The sequence below is a fragment of the Pristiophorus japonicus genome, chromosome 8, assembly GCF_044704955.1.
Source record: "Pristiophorus japonicus isolate sPriJap1 chromosome 8, sPriJap1.hap1, whole genome shotgun sequence".
NCBI classification, from domain to species: domain Eukaryota; kingdom Metazoa; phylum Chordata; class Chondrichthyes; family Pristiophoridae; genus Pristiophorus; species Pristiophorus japonicus.
The window spans coordinates 200,102,869-200,121,956 of NC_091984.1; the positions used below are offsets into that span (position 1 = coordinate 200,102,869).

At 42.3% G+C, this 19,088-nt stretch overlaps 1 protein-coding gene across 1 annotated transcript in view; it reads left to right on the plus strand.

Moving 5' to 3' along the window:
* aacs (acetoacetyl-CoA synthetase) overlaps positions 1 to 19,088 on the plus strand; it is a 101,229-nt gene that overhangs the window by 19,575 nt on the left and 62,566 nt on the right. The window contains exons 4-6 of the mRNA XM_070888329.1: positions 394 to 544; positions 11,231 to 11,311; positions 13,942 to 14,066. Of these exons, the coding sequence (XP_070744430.1) occupies positions 394 to 544; positions 11,231 to 11,311; positions 13,942 to 14,066 (357 nt within the window). The remainder of the gene's footprint in view (positions 1 to 393; positions 545 to 11,230; positions 11,312 to 13,941; positions 14,067 to 19,088) is intronic.

Sequence of the window (19,088 nt, forward strand, 5' to 3'; positions counted from 1 at the left end):
CCTGCATGTTCAATGGGATAACTTGTAATACACAATATATGCAGCATACCCAGCTGGTAGATTGATTCCCTTAGGTGCAATGGCTACAGATCATCTTCCAGGCCAGGTTGATGGTATAGCTCCCAGCACAACCGAGGGTTGCCACTCTGGGATGTACATAGCCCCTTCCCAATTGAGCTTTCACTGGAACAACCTGGAGGAAATGACAACCGAATCTCCAAGGGTGGAAAATGTATTTCTTTCAACATCAATAATTATTTTGACATGGATTTTCTTTTGCAGAGACCCTGAGGGAATATTTTGATCGAGTATTCCTGCGAGACTTTCACTCCCACTTGAGTATAGTTAATGTGTTAGTTTTATAACTGCAGAATTTTGTGTTTCTTTTCATAGCATGTTTCTGGAGGACTTCCTTGCCACTGGAAAGGAAGGAGACCATGGTCCACAGCTGGAGTTTGAGCAGCTGGCCTTTAACCACCCGCTTTTTATCATGTATTCTTCTGGCACAACAGGGGCACCGAAATGCATGGTACATTCAGCTGGGGTAGGTAATCCATGAGGCTTTGAGAGGATAAATATTTTGAGAGATGAGACCTGTTTAATTTTATTTAGCTGTGTTTATTCAACATGCATTTCTGTAGGTTGTACTTGAACTTGCATTCAGTGGGTAAATGAAAAGTGAAATAGATCTGTATTTTTCTTTTTTAAAAAAAAAAAGAATTGCACAGGGTTTTGTCCTTTCGCGCACTATCTGCATGTCCAGACCTCCTTCCCTCCCTTCCACCACCCTCCTTTCTGCGCTCCAATAAACTCGAGGTTCCTTCTTGCAGGCGTCATCCGATATCCCTTCTGCTCCATCCAAGGTTCTCTCTTCCCGCTTTACCCTCCATTCAAACTCATCTCTTCCATTCCTCCCTTATCCATTCAGCATCCATTCTTTTCACTGTCTGCCTCTCCTGCTCTACCCGTGCCCACCCTCTCCTGCTTTGCCTGTCCCCCTGGCATCCATTGTACCCTCTTTCATCATCCATTGTCCCTTCCCTTGATCCATCAACCTTCCAATTCTTTTGGACTGATTGCATTTGTTTATAATTAGCTAAGTTACCTTCGTTGCCTATTTAGAGAAGTAGCCTCAAAGCTCTGACAGCAGCTAAACATCACAGCTGTACTCCAGATGCACGACTGCCTCCGAGGAATGCCACGGGACACCTGCTAGTCATTACTGGCCTGGAAACCGTACCACCCGCACACGCCTCCGACCCGCAATAAACTCTGTACTTGCATTGTTTCTCCAGAGCTTCGGAGTCTTGCGGTCTTGGGCCTGCCTAAAGCGCCACGCGTAAATGCTCCTCTGGCCAGCCCAGCCAATGACAAAGGGAAATTCCTATTATGTTTATGGGGATTCCATTTACTGATGGATTCCCCATAAGCATAATAGAAATCACATAATAAATACAATTTCACAAAACTGAAATCAAAATAAATGATCACGGGTTCAAAATTAATTAAAATAACCTATAATTAAACACTTAAAATAAAATAATATAAATACATTTAAACGTTTTTCAACGGGACAAAATTTACCTAAATCAATTTTAAATATGTGACTGTTTAAATCATTAAAAAAAAATTATTTTAACTTTTTAAACCGTTACGCTGGTAAAATAAGGCCTTATGCCTGCTTTTACCAGGCGTAAGGGTTTCATGGATATTCGCTGGGTAGCAGTTGGGCAAATAGCGAAAGTGAATTTACAGTGGACTTGGTGGATCCATCAAGGTGAACCTTGACAGATTGTAAGTTCCGGGTTTTCGCCCAAAACCTGTGGGACCATTCACAGCACTTGTACGTATGCCATCACAGAATCTGGGCCAATAACTTAACTATTTTTAAAGTAATGTAAACTTACTCATTTAAAGGTGCTGTACTAATGTAGTCTTGAACGTCTGTCTGTTGCTGCTGGCTTTGCTCGGGGTCTGCAGACTGTACCAGAATAGGAGGGCTGGTGCAGAGACTGAGCGCAAAGAGCCGGTGCTGCCCAAGATGAAGAAACGCGATCTCAGCTTGGAACAGCTGCGTGAGTACGACAGGCTTCAGAACCCCCGTCTCCCGGGCGGGTAAGTGGAGCTGAGTCCACGGCCAGATCAGCCATGATCTTGTTGAATGGCGGAGCATGCTCGAGGGGCTAGATGGCCTACTCCTGTTCCTAATTCTTATGTTCTTATGTTCTTGTGTTCCTGCTCGCCGCCAACGGCAAAGTCTTCGATGTGACCAAAGGGAAGAAATTCTACGGACCCGTCGGTGATTGGAGCGTGGACAGGTACAACTGGAGCGGCAAGGCTGGGGCGAAGGAGTGGCGAGAGATTGTGGAGGGATGTCATCGGGGCCCAGGAGAGCAGGAGTTCGGGTCCAGGGGCAGCACGGGCTAGCCCACACTGCGATATGTGTGTGCACGAGGTCCGTGCAACAGAGCTGGTCTCCAGTCGTCTTGGGTAATCCTTGTCACTGGAACAAGACCTAGCTCTGTCAAGCCCGTGTGGTGGCTGGTGTGCAACGGCCACCCCACGTTTATATAAAAAAAAAAAAATCCATGCACAGGCATCTTCCACCCTTCAGGATATAGTTCGGCTCTGTGATATATTCACAGAGCACAAGCACACACAGCTCCTAACATGGCAGGCATCTCTGTCGGAAGCCTCCGGAATCGCCTGGTTCTGTTTATTATTAACTCTGCAGTTGCAGTACACAATACGTCCACATCCACAGTGTGGAGCTACAGACATTACAAGCTTACAGACATTACACTTCTCCCTCCTGAATGAAGTTATTATAACAAACATCATACATAACTTTCATGTTTATGCATAACACAGGATAAAACCTTTTTTTTTCCCCATATTTACAAATTTAACTTTACTACTTGTTTTCTGTTTCGAAGAGGATACCTTCGCTCTCGAACAGAACCTTCCAAACATGGTGTCGATTTCACACTCATTCGAGGCTCATCCTGAGGAACGTTTTCCTCCACGAAATTTCCTTGATTTTCATTTGAACCCACTTTAACTTCAGGCTCTTTGTTTTCCTGACTCGGACTCAGACTTTCATTCTGATTCTCTCCTGGATTTGTTTCCAGTACATTGGATTTAGGATTTGCTACTGGTGTATCAAAACTATCTGATAAGTCAGAAATAATTGAATAATACCCACCTTCAACTCCTTCCATATCTGTAGGTAAAATATGATCAACATGAACAAACCTAACCTGTCCATTATCAAACATCTTTACCAAGTATGTGCGAGGACATGTATCTTCACCACTCTTCCTAGTAATCACTTTAACCATTTATGGTGATGGTTCTTCACTCTCACCTTCTGGTTTAATTTTACACTTCTCTCTTTTACTCTACCTCTATCATGATTCTCTTTCTGTCTTAATTGTGTCTCTTCTACAGACTGTGCCAAATTTGGTTTTAACAATGAGAATCTGGTTTGTGGCTGTTGTTTGAGAAACAATTCTGCTGGTGTTCTACCAGTAGTTGTATGAGGAGTATTTCGCTATGTAATCAAAAAATTAGTCTATTTGTGATCCAATGACAACTATCATTTCCTTGGATTTGGATCTAACATTTGTTTTATGAGGGCACGTTTGACAATTTGTACAGTGCGCTCTGCTGCACCATTCGAAGCAGGGTGGTATGGTGGAACCTTGGTATGTTTCACACCATTTTTGCTCGTGAATTGTGCAAATTCTTCTGAATGAAATTGTGGTCCATTATCCGAAACAATCTCTTCAGGGAGGCCAAATGAAGAAAATAATTTTCGTAAAATGTCCAATGTTTTACTTGTTGTTTTCCACATTGGAAACACCTCAACCCACTTTGGCTATCAATCACAATGAACAATTGTTCTCCTAACTCAGCAAAATCAATATGTAGCCTTTGTCACACCCTGGGAGGCCATTTCCATGGCTGTAATGGTACTGGTGGTGGGTACTTGCTTACCGATTGACATGTCGTACACTGACTCACGATGTACTCTATCTTTATCAAGACCTGGCCACCATAAATAACTGCGTGCAAAACTCTTGGTCAAGCACATTCCCAGGTGCTGGTCATGGAAGTCTCCTAATAATTTGGACCTGAATTTATTTGGTATAACCACTCTTGCACCCCACATGATACAATCTTTATCGACTGATAATTCATTCCTATGAATGAAGAATGGATGTGTATCTTTGTCTGTTACTTGGTTTGGCCATCCATTTGCAATATACTCATACACCTTTGACATCACTGGGTCACATTTGGTTGCTCTACCAATCTCTTCAGCTGTGACTGGCAGTTCATCAATGTATGAAAAATAAAACACTTCTTCCCTATCGAGTGTAACCTGTGATGGGGAAGGCAATCTAGACATTGCATCAGCATTACTGTGATCAGCTGATCGTCTGTATTCAATATCATATGTATATGCTGACAAAATCAAAGCCCATCTCTGCATTCGGGCTGCAGCTAATGTTGGAACTGGGGATGTTGGATGGAGGATTGCTGTTAGGGGCTTATGGTCTGTAACGATGGTAAACTTCCGACCATACAAGTATTTGTGAAACTTCTTGACCCCAAAAATGAAGCAAAAGCAATTGGTCTCTCCTCTCCACTATGATACAAGAGAGATCACTGCCCCAACTCCATACGGAGAGGCATCACATGCTAGCTTAATCTCTTTAGCTATGTCATAGTGCTCTAACATGGTGCTTTCTACCAATTTGCTTTTACACTCCTTGAATGCTGTATCGCATTCTTTTGACCATATCTAATGGACCTGTTTTTTCAATAGTTCATTCAGTGGATGTGATACTGTAGCCAAATTTGGTAGGAACTTCCCATAATAGTTCAAAAGACCCAAGAATGAACGAAGTTCAGTGACATTCCTGGGAGTGCATTTCTAATTGCATCCAATTTTTCCATGGTTGGATGTAAACCATCTTTGTCTACTCTGTACCTTAACTACTCCACTGAGTTTTTAAATAACTCACACTTACGAGCCGACACTCGTACTCTGTGCTTCTCTAGCCGTTTGAGGACTTCATTCAAAATTTAATTATGAATTTGCCTATTTGGTGCTGAAATTAGTATGTCATCCAAATAACATACTACCCCTTCAATACCTTGCAAAATCTGGTTCATCACCCCTTGGAATATGGCAGGGGTGGAAGACACTCCAAACGGTAGCCTATTAAATTGATATAGGCCTAGATGAGTATTTATAGTCAAATAGGCATTCATAAGATCCAGTTTTGAGGAGATCTGACCACCTGTCAGTGTTGTGAACAAATCTTCTATATTCGGCAATGTATTGGGGACATTACCCTCTAGAACCTGGTTTACGGTTACTTTATAATCACCACACAATCTTGCCTTACCATTGGACTTAGGTACAACAACAATGGGTGTAGCCCAATTACATCAATCTATCTTACAAATAATGTTCTGAGTCTCTAGTCTTTTGAGTTCTTGCTCAACTTTCTCCTTGAGTGCATATGGTACAGAACGTGGCTTAGCGTCCTTCTGTACCCTGACACACTGCTTGAAGCCTTGGATCGGACTGCCCATTTCGCAGAACACCTTTGGGTACTGCTTGATAACCTCATCCGTTGATGAAAATCTCGCTTCCACACAGAAAATCTTACTCCAAACCAGCTTCAGTGAGCTCAACCAATTTCTTCCTAGTAAGGCAGACTTGTCTCCTTTCACTACTATTAGAGGCAAATTCTGAAATTGATCTTTATATTTCACTGGTACGGTGATACGACCTACCACAGGAATTTCTCTCCCGAGTAGCCTCGCAGCTCTATCTTGGATTTCTCCAGTTGGAAATCACGCAATTTGTCGAGGTACAGTGACTCTGGTAATACATTCACGGATGCACCCGTTTCAATTTCCATTGGTATCTTGCATCCCGCAACATCCATGTGGATATGATGGTTTCCAAATCGCTGTCCGTTAACCTCGTGCTCCTGATGATGTGTAATTCTAACATCTCCTCGTTCTGTTGTTGTTCTTTCATGCTATGTAGTCACTTGGGATTTCTACTCATAGCTTTGAACGCTGGACTAATAGCTTTGAAAGCTGGTTTACCCTACAGTCGGCATGCCTTCGCAAGATGCCCAGTCTTTCTGCAGAAGAAATACTCTGCCTTCACGTATGGACAACTTTGAGCAATGTGTTGATCCAGGCACCTATAACATGACTTCGACGCTCTCACGACCGTAATTATTATTTAATTCTCGGGAATATTGTTCGGCCATGCCCATCGACCTCGCTGTCTGACAAGCAATCTCAAAAGTCAAGTCATCCTTCGTCAATAACTTCCTTCTGATCGCATCATTTTTCACCCCACAAACAAAACGATCCCGTAATGCTCGGTTTTGAAAGTTTCCAAAATTACAGTGCATCGATAGCTTTTTTTAATGCTACGATGTAATCACTGATACTTTCATCAGTCTTTTGATTCCAAATCCCAAAACGATAGCTTTCAGCAATTTCTAACAGTTTGGGGTTCTAGTGCTGCTTCAGTTTCGTTAAAATCTCTTTAAGCGTTGTGTCCTTTGGCTCGTCAGGCACAAGCAGATTGGGTTTTGTACAACGCCGGATCCGCCTCCGATAAGAAGATCGCTTTCTTACGTTCCAACACAGCCCGGTTCTGGACTGCATGTCTGGAACTTCGATTATGTTATTTGCAGTGAAATACATTTCTAGCCAATCCACATATGCTTTAAAATGTTCCCGGTCGTGTCTATATTCCCCCAAATGTCCGATTACACCTGCCATTTTAATCTCTAGCTGTTCACACCATGTGCTGTATTTTACCTCGGATTTTGTAGCTTTTTTCCAAAGACAGAAACTTCCAAAGTCTCTCTGTCGACTGGATAAATCCTTCCCCAACAAAATTTAAGCTTTAAATCATCCGAAAAATTCCATCTCATCGCCAAATGTGATATATTCAGAGCACAGCACACACACCACCTAACATGGCAGGCAGCTCTGTCGGAAGCCTCCGGAATCGCCTGGTTCTGTTTATTATTAACTCTGCAGTTGCAGTACACAATGTGTCCACATCCACAGTGTGGAGCTACAAACATTACAAGCTTACAGACATTACAGGGTCTTTCATTGAAACACCTGTGAACTCATCCTTTTTTGGCTTGGAAGCAAGCCATCCTCGTTTTGAGGGACCGCCTATGATGATGAATGACTAATGGAGTCCATTGTGAGCATGCACACACATAATCATCATGTAAAATCAAAACTAATTACATTGGAAGCAATTAGATAATGGTTTTAATTGAAACTGCGTTTTTCCTGCAATAGTTTATTTCTAAACTCAATAGATGTTTTAATTAGCATTTAATTTTGAATACTATGTTTTGGGAAGATCTGAGATGTTTTCATTTGGAATGCAGAATATTCAGTATGCAAAATCTAGCGACAAATGGTTAAAATATTGATAATCAATTAGATCCTATTCATTTGTAACGGGCTAATTCAGTCAGTTCAAAATCCCTGTTGAAAAAGATTTCTGTGGATTCCAAATTTAAAGTTTCTATTTCGGTTCAGTGGTTTAATTTTTCAAAAATAGCATCGTTTTTTGTTAGATATAATCTTAGAGGCTTATATACTGCTAATCATTGTGTATATGACTGAATATTTAGTAACTTCCTTTTTATTTTGGTCTTTCTGATTCTATGTTGCCGATCTTATGAAAAATGTCACTTTAGAAATTTAATCTCAGTCTGAAAATGCTGCCATTTTGCTAAAATTATAACATATTGGCATTTATAATTTCATGAAGCTGTCTGAGCTATGAAAAGAGGGACAGGTTTTGTAAAAGGTGTCTTAGTTCCACATTCTCTGCAGTTACGTGCTGGTGAGAGTTAAGATCGATGTGGCTAGCTTTAAATGTGAAGAACATTGGATTGTAAATTGGATTAGAACTTTCTGTTATGAACCATAATGGAAGCAGGTGGGTAGTCAAGGGTCTCCAAAATCTGGCTTAGCACGGGTATGGGTATGAAGACGAGCGTAAAGTTTTGTCCTGCAAAAATTATGGTATTGGATAAAGAAGGCAGATAATCATTGACTGATACTGGAGGTTGTACTCTATTTTGAATCTGAGTGTAAATGATTCATCCGTAAGTCCTGACAGTTTCTTTTTGAAGTGATTTTCATTTTTATTCAGGAGGCATTTTTGTACAATTTTAATTTGAATTAAGCAACTTTGAGCCAGGGGAAGTCAATTGCCTGGTCCTGAAAATGCATGATGTTTGAGGTGGATTCAGAGTGGGTTGGGGTGGTCTTTAGGGCAGCACCTGTTTAGGCTGGGTTTACACCCTGTTTGGGAGTGCTGGGATTTCCTGGTGTCAGTGCCTGAGGGACAAAAGGACGAGTGGGATGACCCAATCCGGGAGAATACCAACCAGTCGTGCCTTTTGCTGCACCCACTGGACTGCACCATGTAACGGGTATACAGTGGTTTCAAACTGGCAGAAATGGGGTATTTCCCCCCCCCCCCCCCCAGTTCTAAAAGGCTAATTTCCATACAGCAACCGGTCTTAACGTGACCTTCTTGGAAAAGAGACCATTCTTCAAGAAACCCATGATCCTCTTTGCTGCCACTTGGCCCCTGAGGCTGCCATTTCCAGCTCTCCCACTGTGGATGGCTGCTCATCCTATAGAAACACGATACACCTTGGGAATCTTAGTGGGCTCAGGGCTGTAGCTGGCAAGCACACGGGAATCCTGCTGCACCATTATTGGGATGGCAGAGTGGGATTGCAGATTTTCTGGGCCAATTATATTCACATTGACAGGTAATATAGATGTGGTGAGTGATTTGTGTCCAAAGTTTTTTTTTTTAATCCCACAAATGAATAATGGATGCAGAGGTTATTTTTCTGAAATTGCTGTATAGTTGTCTACCATGACTTAAGAATTCTAATTATAATACACGGGTGGAGTTTACTTTAAGTTTTTACGATTCTAATAGTCAGTTGCTGATAAACTGGCTAAATATCTGCCCTTCTCGCCACCCCTCCCCCATGCACACAACATATGTCGGCTCATTCTGATCTGTTTGTGAGCTTAAAGGACATCTGGCCCTCTAGTTATCCCTACTTACATTTTTCTTCACTGCGGTATACTGTTGGTTAGTCATTGACTATCAATCATGTATATTGCTTTCCAGTGTGATGGTTGAACTGAGGTTTAGTATCACCAATTGGCACCTACATCAGGTGGCACGAACCCACCCTTTAAAACACAAGTGAATTTTCTTCAGAACATCATGTTTGAAATGCACTTTTTGGACTATTACAAAGTATTTCCCAAAAAGCTATTTTCACAGCACTTTGAGCCAGCGAGGTAACAATTTAGTTGCATGGTTCTAAAACTCTCAGTTTTGTTCTGTTGAGCTAGGTAGTCATGAGGTATTCACACAACGCTGATTCTGATCAATCTGTGGTGGAAAGTACAAGGGCGGTCAATACAGAATTGATATTCTGCAGCCATAGTTACGTTATGTACATCAGTGTCATATAATCAGCATTATGGAAACGGCCGTGAGCATAGGAATTTCACAACACGGAAGGAAAGGGTGTGTGCTTTAATGCAGTTTGTAGCTTCATAAGTTTAAACACTTTGACAGGTTTATAAAGTCCTTGAGATGCTGGCAGTCATAGTTTTTTCATTTTAATTTATTGAAGAACGAATCTCATTTCAAAAAGTGCTTTTGTTGAAATACTGCATCGTCCATAAATTCCGTGTGTACTGAAAGGCGGTTTGTGATTATTCCTCTGTTTAGTCTGCATTAGCTTCGACAGCACTGTTGTTGTTGGTACCAGTCAGTTGATTCATTGATTACATTTAGGGAAGAGACTGGGTCAACTTGAGAATTGGTCATTAGCTATAACCTTACTGAATGGTGAGCTATTAATCATTATTACCAGTCAGTGCACTTCCCAGACAGTTGGGAGTTTTAAAGGATGCGGGGTCTTGTAGTGAAGAGCTGCACCACTAGGGGGCATCATTGTTGCACCTTCATGCTGTATCAACTGGTAAGTGTTCACAATCGGGAACGATAGTCATGTACCGTGTACAAACATTCATAAAGGACGCAGCTATGATTTTGCTATATGTAATGCACAGAAAATCTCTCCCCATATCATTCAAGTTATTCTAATGCTGAGATTTGTGTACATTTAATTGGAAGTAAAATTATGCACATTAAAGTGTTTACTTTTTTTTAAAGCTGTAAACTGCAGTTTGCAGTAAATGGCAACATTTCTACTTCGTGTTTTTTTTAAACCTACAATATTACAAAATCAATTGGAGAAGTTGATTTCCAAAATTAATTATTTAGATCAAATAGTCTAGTGTTTATAATACAGGACAAGCAACCCAGAGATTGAAGTCAAATCCCACTATGGCAATTTGTGACATTGAATTGAACGAATCTGGTAATTTGTGGCCTCTTCATGGCCTTGGGGTAAGAGAGCCTGCTTCCTACGTGCGTCCGACGTGTGACTCTGGGGGACGGAGAGGGTGGGGTGGGGGGAGAGACCATGGCCCACCCGGGGGGGGGGGGGATGTGGGGCAGAGAGACCATGGCCCACCTGGGGGGTGGGGAGGGAGAGACCATGGCCCACCTGGGGGAGGGGGGGGGAGGAGGAGAAGAGACCATGGCCCACCCGGGGGGGGGGGGGATGTGGGGCAGAGAGACCATGGCCCACCTGGGGGGTGGGGAGGGAGAGACCATAGCCCACCTGGGGGAGGGGGGAGGAGGAGAAGAGTCCATGGCCCATCTGGGAGGTGGAGGAGGGGAAGAAAAGAGACTCATGGCCCACCCACCACCCAAGATGAATTTCTACCCTCATGGTGTCGAACAGAAGTGAGACTCCCTCCTCCAGACAGTCTCCTCATCTCTCTCGCTCTGGTCTGGTCCTGACTGGATTCACACTGTCGCTGTAGTGTTGGTATGACGCTTCGCACCAATTCCAAAGTTGTGGAGTAAGAAAGCATGAATAATCTGGACCTTGTACACATGAAATGAAAGATGGCTTAGCATTTAGTTTTAACTGGAGTGAGACAGCAAGTAACCGCTTCTCACTGAAAGGTCTTGGTAATTCAGCTGCAAGTCATGGGTAATGAAGGCTGATGAAGTATTCTCTCTTCATAGGGCACACTCATCCAGCACCTGAAGGAGCATGTTCTCCATGGCAACATGAGCAGCAGTGATGTCATTATCTACTACTCGACAGTAAGTGCAGATTGTTGTGTGCATAAATAATGCACAGAATGGGAAGATTTATCGTCTTCCCAGTTGTTGGAGAACAAATAAATCTCTGCGGTTGTCAGAGCTTGTCATTTCATTTGCATAACCAATAGCAGCAAGGCCCTTTCTGTAAAACGCAAATGATTGCGTTTAAATTTGTTTTCATTTCATGGGGCGGGGCGGGGGGGTGGAAGGAAAGTGAAATTGAGCATGAAATTGACAGGGCTGGACATCTAAGTGTAACAGAACTGGTGCAGAGCTTTCATAACCTGCTCACACTTCCTGTCCACTGCACGTTTATTTCAGATCATTTCCTCCTGCATTATCTGTATATACAGCAGTGCAAGCCATTTTCAGACTTTGTCCTTGTTTCTGTTCTTGCATGCAGGAACTTGTCAAACTGAGGTTATATAATAATGACTGCTTGCTCCCATGTTGCTTTCTTTTCCTCTCAGACTGGCTGTATTTCATTGCCCTCATTTTCTTGACTTTTTTTTGTGTTCCTTTTTGTTTTTCTTCCTCTTTTTTATTTCTTTTTGTTTTCTCAGCCTCTCGTTCTTTACGTTTAACCCTAACTTGCTCTCAGTCTCGTCCTTCAGAACCTTGAAATCTGAATGCCCATTCATACATTAACACTGAGAGTTCTGGCACTGGCATGTCCAGCTCCTGTGGGGACTGCAAACCATGTGAATCGGATGGCCTGAGAAGAAGCTGTCCACTTCTGTCCCTCCTCTGAATCCCAGGAGTCTTGCCATATTGGGAGTACTGTGCCTCCTTTCTCTGTCTCTGTGCTTCTCCTTGCTGCGTGTTTTATCGTTTTCCTTTTCCTGTGCTGCTCCTGTTTCTTCTCCTCAGCCGTGCTGTATTTTTTTTCTTTTTTTTTCACTTGCTCCAGAGTTCTTGCCTTGCGGTGAGCACTGTTCATCCTACAAGAAAATGGTTACAAACCTCTCGGAGGAGAACATACCATCTCAACACCATTTATCTCATTGCTTGTATCAGCTGGAAATGCTGTGACAGTGTTGATGGTAAAACCTCTCCATGCCATTTTTATGGCTGTGTTTCCCATCAAATCCTGGAATCCCCATAGAGATGGGAACATGGGGATGATCTAATAGCATTGCTCTGTTGAACATTTCATACTGGGATGAAAAGAGCTGATGTACCAGATGGAGCAACGTGCCATGTCTTCAATTCGGTCTAGTAAACACATGAGCTTTGCTGCAATGTTAAAATAGCACAACATGGCCCATTGTATTGTCTGAGCGTCCCAATGGTTTTATTTTAAAAAAAATAGTAAAGCAAATTACAATTTAAATGGAGAAAAATTGCAAAGTGCTGCAGTACAGAGGGACCTGGGGGTCCTTGTGCATGAAACACAAAGTTAGTATGCAGGTATAACAAGTGATCAGGAAGGCAAATGGAATGTTGGCCTTTATTGCAAGGGGAATAGAGTATAAAAGCAGAGAAGTCCTGTTACAACTGTACAGGGTATTGGTGAGGCCACACCTGGAGTACTGCGTACAGTTTTGGTCTCTGTATTTAAGGAAGGATATATTTGCATTGGAGGCTGTTCAGAGAAGGTTCATTCGGTTGATTCCAGAGATGAGGGGGTTGACATGAAGATAGGTTGAATAGGTTGGGCCTATATACATTGGAGTTCAGAAGAATGAGAGGTGATCTTATCGAAACATATGAATGAGGGGACTCGACATGGTGGATGCAGAGGATATTTCCCTCATAGGGGAAACTAAAACTAAGGGACTTAGTCTCAGAATAAGGGGCCGCCCATTTAAAACTGAGATGAGCAGGAATTTCTTCTGAGGGTTGTAAATCTATGGAATTCTCTCTGCCCCAGAGAGCTGTGGAGCCTGGGTCATTGAATATATTTAAAGTGGAGATAGACAGATTTTTGAGCGATAAGGGAGTAAAGGGTTATGCGAAGTGGAGCTGAGTCCATGATCAGATCAGCCATGATCTTATTGAATAGCGGAGTAGGCTCGACGGGCCAAATGGCCTACTCCTGCTCCTATTTCTTATGTTCTTATAACTTATAAAGAATCTTTGGCTTAGTTTTTGCACAAAGTTCAACATATAAAAATGGTGGGATGAATGAACCTATTTAATCCTCTTAATATGCTTCACCAAAGGTTTGTTTGGGAAATACCTTTGTCCTGGCTGGTTGATTTTGTGCTAAACATCTTGGACATTCCTGTTTATGTACAGAAGATGTTGCAGTGACATACTTGGTGATGTGATTGTCTCACTAATTCCATCTCCCATGAAATGTATGAAAAAAAAAATCTTAGTTATTTTCTCTCTCCTACTATCTGTCTTTACATCATCAGTACTGTCTTTGCATCATTCCTGGTGGAGAGCGCGAAGGGAGGCCATTTAATGGGTTTTGTATAATTATGTCATGACCCTGTTTAAATACGAGTTATGTGTTATATGCAAGCTGTGGGAGCTCTTGATGTGCTCCTCTACAAATTTTGCCTAATATTCCTGTGTTCCCTGCATCAAATTTTGGAACCGTCTATTTCCAGTTGCACCTTCCAGTAATGTCATCTAATGGATGATGAAATTGCAATTTTTCTCACGATTCTATTTTCCAGACTGGCTGGATGATGTGGAACTGGCTCGTATCTGCTCTTGCTACAGGAGCTTCAGTTGTCCTATATGATGGATCTCCTCTTGTTCCCTCTCCAAATGTGCTGTGGGACTTGGTTGACAAACTTGGGTAAGACATTGTTTCGTTGGGGCAGCTGTCGGGTTTGCTTGCAACATCAGGGGATGGATGAAATAGCTTAGTGTACTATCCAAGTATGATGTGATTAAAATGGTCAATAAAGTCCTTTACCTGACACAGCTCGGAGAAAATCCATGAAGCATACCCAATACTTATTAATTTGATCCCAAAATTAATCCTCTTAATATGCTTCACCAAAGGTTTGTTTGGGAAATACCTTTGTCCTGGCTGGTTGATTTTGTGCTAAACATCTTGGACATTCCTGTTTACGTACAGAAGATGTTGCAGTGACATACTTGGTGATGTGATTGCCTCACTAATTCCATCTCCCACGAAATGTATTTAAAACATTTTTTTAGTTATTTTTTCCCTCCTACTATTTGTCTTTACATCATCCGTACTGTGAAGAGAAAAAGGTTAGTGAAAACAAACGTAGGTCCCTTGCAGTAGATTCAGGTGAATTTATAATGGGGAACAAAGAAATGGCGGACCAGTTAAACAAATACTTTGGTTCTGTTTTCACGAAGGTAGACACAAATAATCTTCCGGAAATACTAGGGGACCGAGGGTCTAGTGAGAAGGAGGAACTGAAGGATATCCTTATAAAGCGGGAAATTGATGGGATTGAAGGCCGATAAATCCCCGAGGCCTGATAGTCTGCATCCCAGAATATTTAAGGAAGTGGCCATAAATAGTGGATGTATTGGTGATCATTTTCCAACAGTCTATCGACTCTGGATCAGTTCCTATGGACTGGAGGGTAGCTAATGTAACACCACTGTTTGAAAAAGGATGGAGAGAGAAAACGGATAATTATAGACTGGTTAGCCTGACATCAGTAGTGGGGAAAATGTTGGAATCAATTATTAAAAATGAAATAGCAGCGTATTTGGAAAGCAGTGACAGGATCAGGCCAAGTCAGCATGGATTTATGAAAGGGAAATCATGCTTGACAAATCTTCTGGAATTTTTTGAGGCTGTAACTAGTAGAGTGGACAAGGGAGAACCAGTGGATGTGGTGTATTTGGACTTTCAAAAGGTTTTTGACAAGGTCCCACACAAGAGATTGGTGTGCAAAATCAAAGCATATGGTATTGGGGGTAATGTACTGACGTGGATAGAGAACTGGTTGGCAGACAGGAAGCAGAAAGTCGGGATAAACTGGTCCTTTTCAGAATGGCAGGCAGTGTTAGTGGAGTACCGCAGGGCTCAGTGCTGGGACCCCAGCTCTTTACAATATACATTAATGATTTGGATGAAGGAATTGAGTGTAATATCTCCAAGTTTGCAGATGACACTAAACTGGGTGGTGGTGTGAGCTGTGAGGAGGACACTAAAAGGCTGCAGGGTGACTTGGACAGGTTAGGTGAGCGGGCAAATGCATGGCAGATGCAGTATAATGTGGATAAATGTGAGGTTATCCACTTTGGGGGCAAAAACACGAAGGCAGAATATTATCTGAATGGCGGCAGATTAGGAAAGGGGGAGGTGCAACGAGACCTGGGTGTCATGGTTCATCAGTCATTGAAAGTTGGCATGCAGGTACAGCAGGCAGTGAAGGCAAATGGTATGTTGGCCTTCATAGCTAGGGGATTTGAGTATAGGAGCAGAGAGGTCTTACTGCAGTTGTACAGGACCTTGGTGAGGCCTCACCTGGAATATTGTCTTCAGTTTTGGTCTCCTAATCTGAGGAAGGATGTTCTTGCTATTGAGTGAGTGCAACGAAGGTTCACCAGACTGATTCCCGGGATGGTGGGACTGAAATATGAGGAGAGACTGGATCAACTGGGCCTTTATACACTGGAGTTTAGGATGAGAAGGGATCTCGGCGAAACTTACAAGATTCTGACGGGACTGGACAGGTTAGATGCGGGAAGAATGTTCCCGATGATGGGGAAGTCCAGAACCAGGGGGCACAGTTTAAGGATAAGGGGTAGGCCATTTAGGACTGAGATGAGGAGAAACTTCTTCACTGAGAGTTGTTAACCTGTGGAATTCCCTACCGCAGAGAGTTGTTGATGCCAGTTCGTTGGATATATTCAAGAGGGAGTTAGATATGGCCCTTATGGCTAAGGGGATCAAGGGATATGGAGAGAAAGCAGGAAAGGGGTACTGAGGGAATGATCAGCCATGATCTTATTGAATGGTGGTGCAGGCTCGAAGGACCGAATGGCCTACTCCTGCACCTATTTTCTATGTTAATGGAAGTACACTCTGTTGGTTTTGGGAGCAGCACTCGGAATTCAGTGTGGCATTAAATGTGAATCTAATTGAAATAAGTAGATATCATGAAGTGTCTTTTATATTTAGCAGCATCTATAGTTCTGATTTCAGGTTTAAAATGAGAGAAATTGCATCAAAGTGGAGATCTAACAAAAATATTATGTACACATAGGTGAAAATATGAAACCATGTTTTTGTTTTTATACCACACACATAATCTGGCTCAAAGAACACTCTCAACCAATTATAGCAGAAATTGTGAAGTAGCTATAAGTAGTGTTTCTACTCATCTTCAACATCCTAGTTTTAAAGGCCATGGCTGTGAGGAAAACAAAATGATATTGGGGTAGAAATTGCGGTTGGTGGCTTCCCGCGGGCCGATGCCTCCGACCTGCATAGAAATCTACAAATTTACCTGGTGGTCCGGGAGATCCTGGGACTCTCCGGGTACCTGCGGGTGTAGACCCACATATTCCAGGGGCGCACGCTGTTCGCAAGCACCTCTGGGATCACATGGGCTGGCCAACCAATAAAAGAAGGGAATCCCCATTTGTACTTGCAGGGTTTCTGTTTGTACAGAACTCGTATAATGTAAAATGGGGATTACTTTTTTAAAAAAAATACACGAACACATGAAATAAATGTTAAAATAACATTTTTAAAATTAATTAAAATGCCATTTAATTAAATATTTTGAAAATAAATTGTTTCAAGGGGGCTAAAAATAAACTCATCTTTAATGTATAAATGAGTGCTAAAATTTTATTTTTCGATTAAAACCTTTTCGCTGGTAAAAGCAGGCCTTACGTTTACCACTTGTAAGAATTTCAAGGGCATTAGCTTGGCAGAGGTGGGCAAATAACCCAACTGTCCGCCCACGGAGGCCCATTTCTTTCGGATTCGTACGATCAGTCAAGAGAATTCTTTTCAGATCACAAGTTCCGGGTTGCAGCGCATGTGCAGTGCATACCTAAACTCGGAACTTGCGGGGCCCCTATGCGCACAAGGGCACTTCGTACGCACCCATGAGGGCCGCAAATTCAGCCCCAATGAGATGTTTGAAATGCAGTTTTGTGCTGGCAGTGCATAAGCAAGGATTTTTCTTGCCTTTGTATTGCAGCCTGTAATTGAGGAGGAGTCTTCAGATTTGGAAGTTCTAAAGTTCAGATCCTCTGACTGTATTTGAATAATTAGGTCTGTGCACGAGCAGGCAGATGCTGTCACAGGGGTCCCCTATCTCCCCCTAGTTACCACAAAGCAAACTGCCATGAAACGAAGTCTCAAACTATTAAGTACCAAAGCAAGAACTCACCAGCTTTTATGGACATCCTTAGGGTATGTATAGATGGCCACTGAGGGAATAGATCTGATGCATAGATCTGAATTGGACTAAATTAAAGAGGAGAAAAAATCGTATTGTACATGAGTCACAACTTTGTGTTTGCATTTTAACCTTGATGTTGTTCTCTATCCAAGTTTATCCAAAGAAATGTACTGGCAATTTCTAATTTACATGTTAATTCTAATGTTGATATGTGGATTGTTGCCAGTTAAATCCTCTTCGTATTTTCAAGAAAATTGAATACATGATCATCTCCCTCGTGGCTTCAATTGATTTTACTCCCTGATAAGATGAGCACATTTCATCATCTAAACCAATTCTCATATGTTCTAACCGGCTTTGGAATTCAGCAGCTACCAGCAGATTTGTTGAGTTACTTTTGAGATAGATACCTTTAATCCTGCGTAGTTGATATTAATGCACTAATTTGGAACCAATAGCAGAATCCAGAAGATTGTAACACCTCATGCATGACAAACTTGTGTAAGCTACTTCAAAATGCTCAGATGTCCTATTTGTCAAATTGCTGCTTTAGAGAGAAGAAACATAGGGCCAGAAATTTGGTTGGCGGGTTCCTAAGGCGCTAATGTTGGGCGGATACTAAATTTAACGCTGGAAAATCTTTGAGACGGGAACAGCAAAATTATTATTTTTTTGCCCGGACAGTGGAGCGGAGCGCGAAGGGAAGCGTTACACTCTTCTCTTGGGGCTCTAGACCGGGTGAGCAACTGAGTACCCCGTGCTAAGGAGCCGGCTTCATAGCAACCTAAGCGAGACCACCAAAAAATAAATCGGAACAAAAGCCATTCCCTATGCATTACTCATCCCAAATAAAGTTACATTTCAAAAAAAAAAAACTACCAATCACACTTGCCTCATGCAGTCATTCCTTCCCTTAGCGCCCTGCGACAGCTCTGCACGCCGGCTTTCTCTGCCGCTGTCACTGTGGGGTTCTACGGGTGCAGCGTAACCCGAGTTTAGCTTCCGTGTTGATACCGGGGGCGTTGCACACCGGCACGACACTCCCAGGTGGTGGTACTCAGCACTGCTGCTACCGGCACGTTGAATTTGCCGAGCAGCGCTAATGCCGGCGCTCGCGGCTGCAAACCCTTTAGCGCCCCTGTAGTGCCCCTCAAGGGCGCTTTCCAACTGAATTTCGCCCCCATAGTTCTTTAGAGTGAGCGGAGTAGGAAAAGAAATGCATTCTTCAGTTTTAAAAATCAAGCTTTTTCAAAGGTTTAATTGCAGGAAGTTTGGATTATATTGTAACAAATATGAAAATATTCTCATTTTTACCCTATTCCCTTTGAAGAGATATGTTTTAATAACTTTTGCTTCTACTTACTAAAGTTTGAAAGTACATTTTTTTTTTGGAAGAGGCTTCAATTGTTGAGCATTAATTCCTACTTTTTCAAATTAAAGTGTGTGTGATATCTCTGGGTAGGATG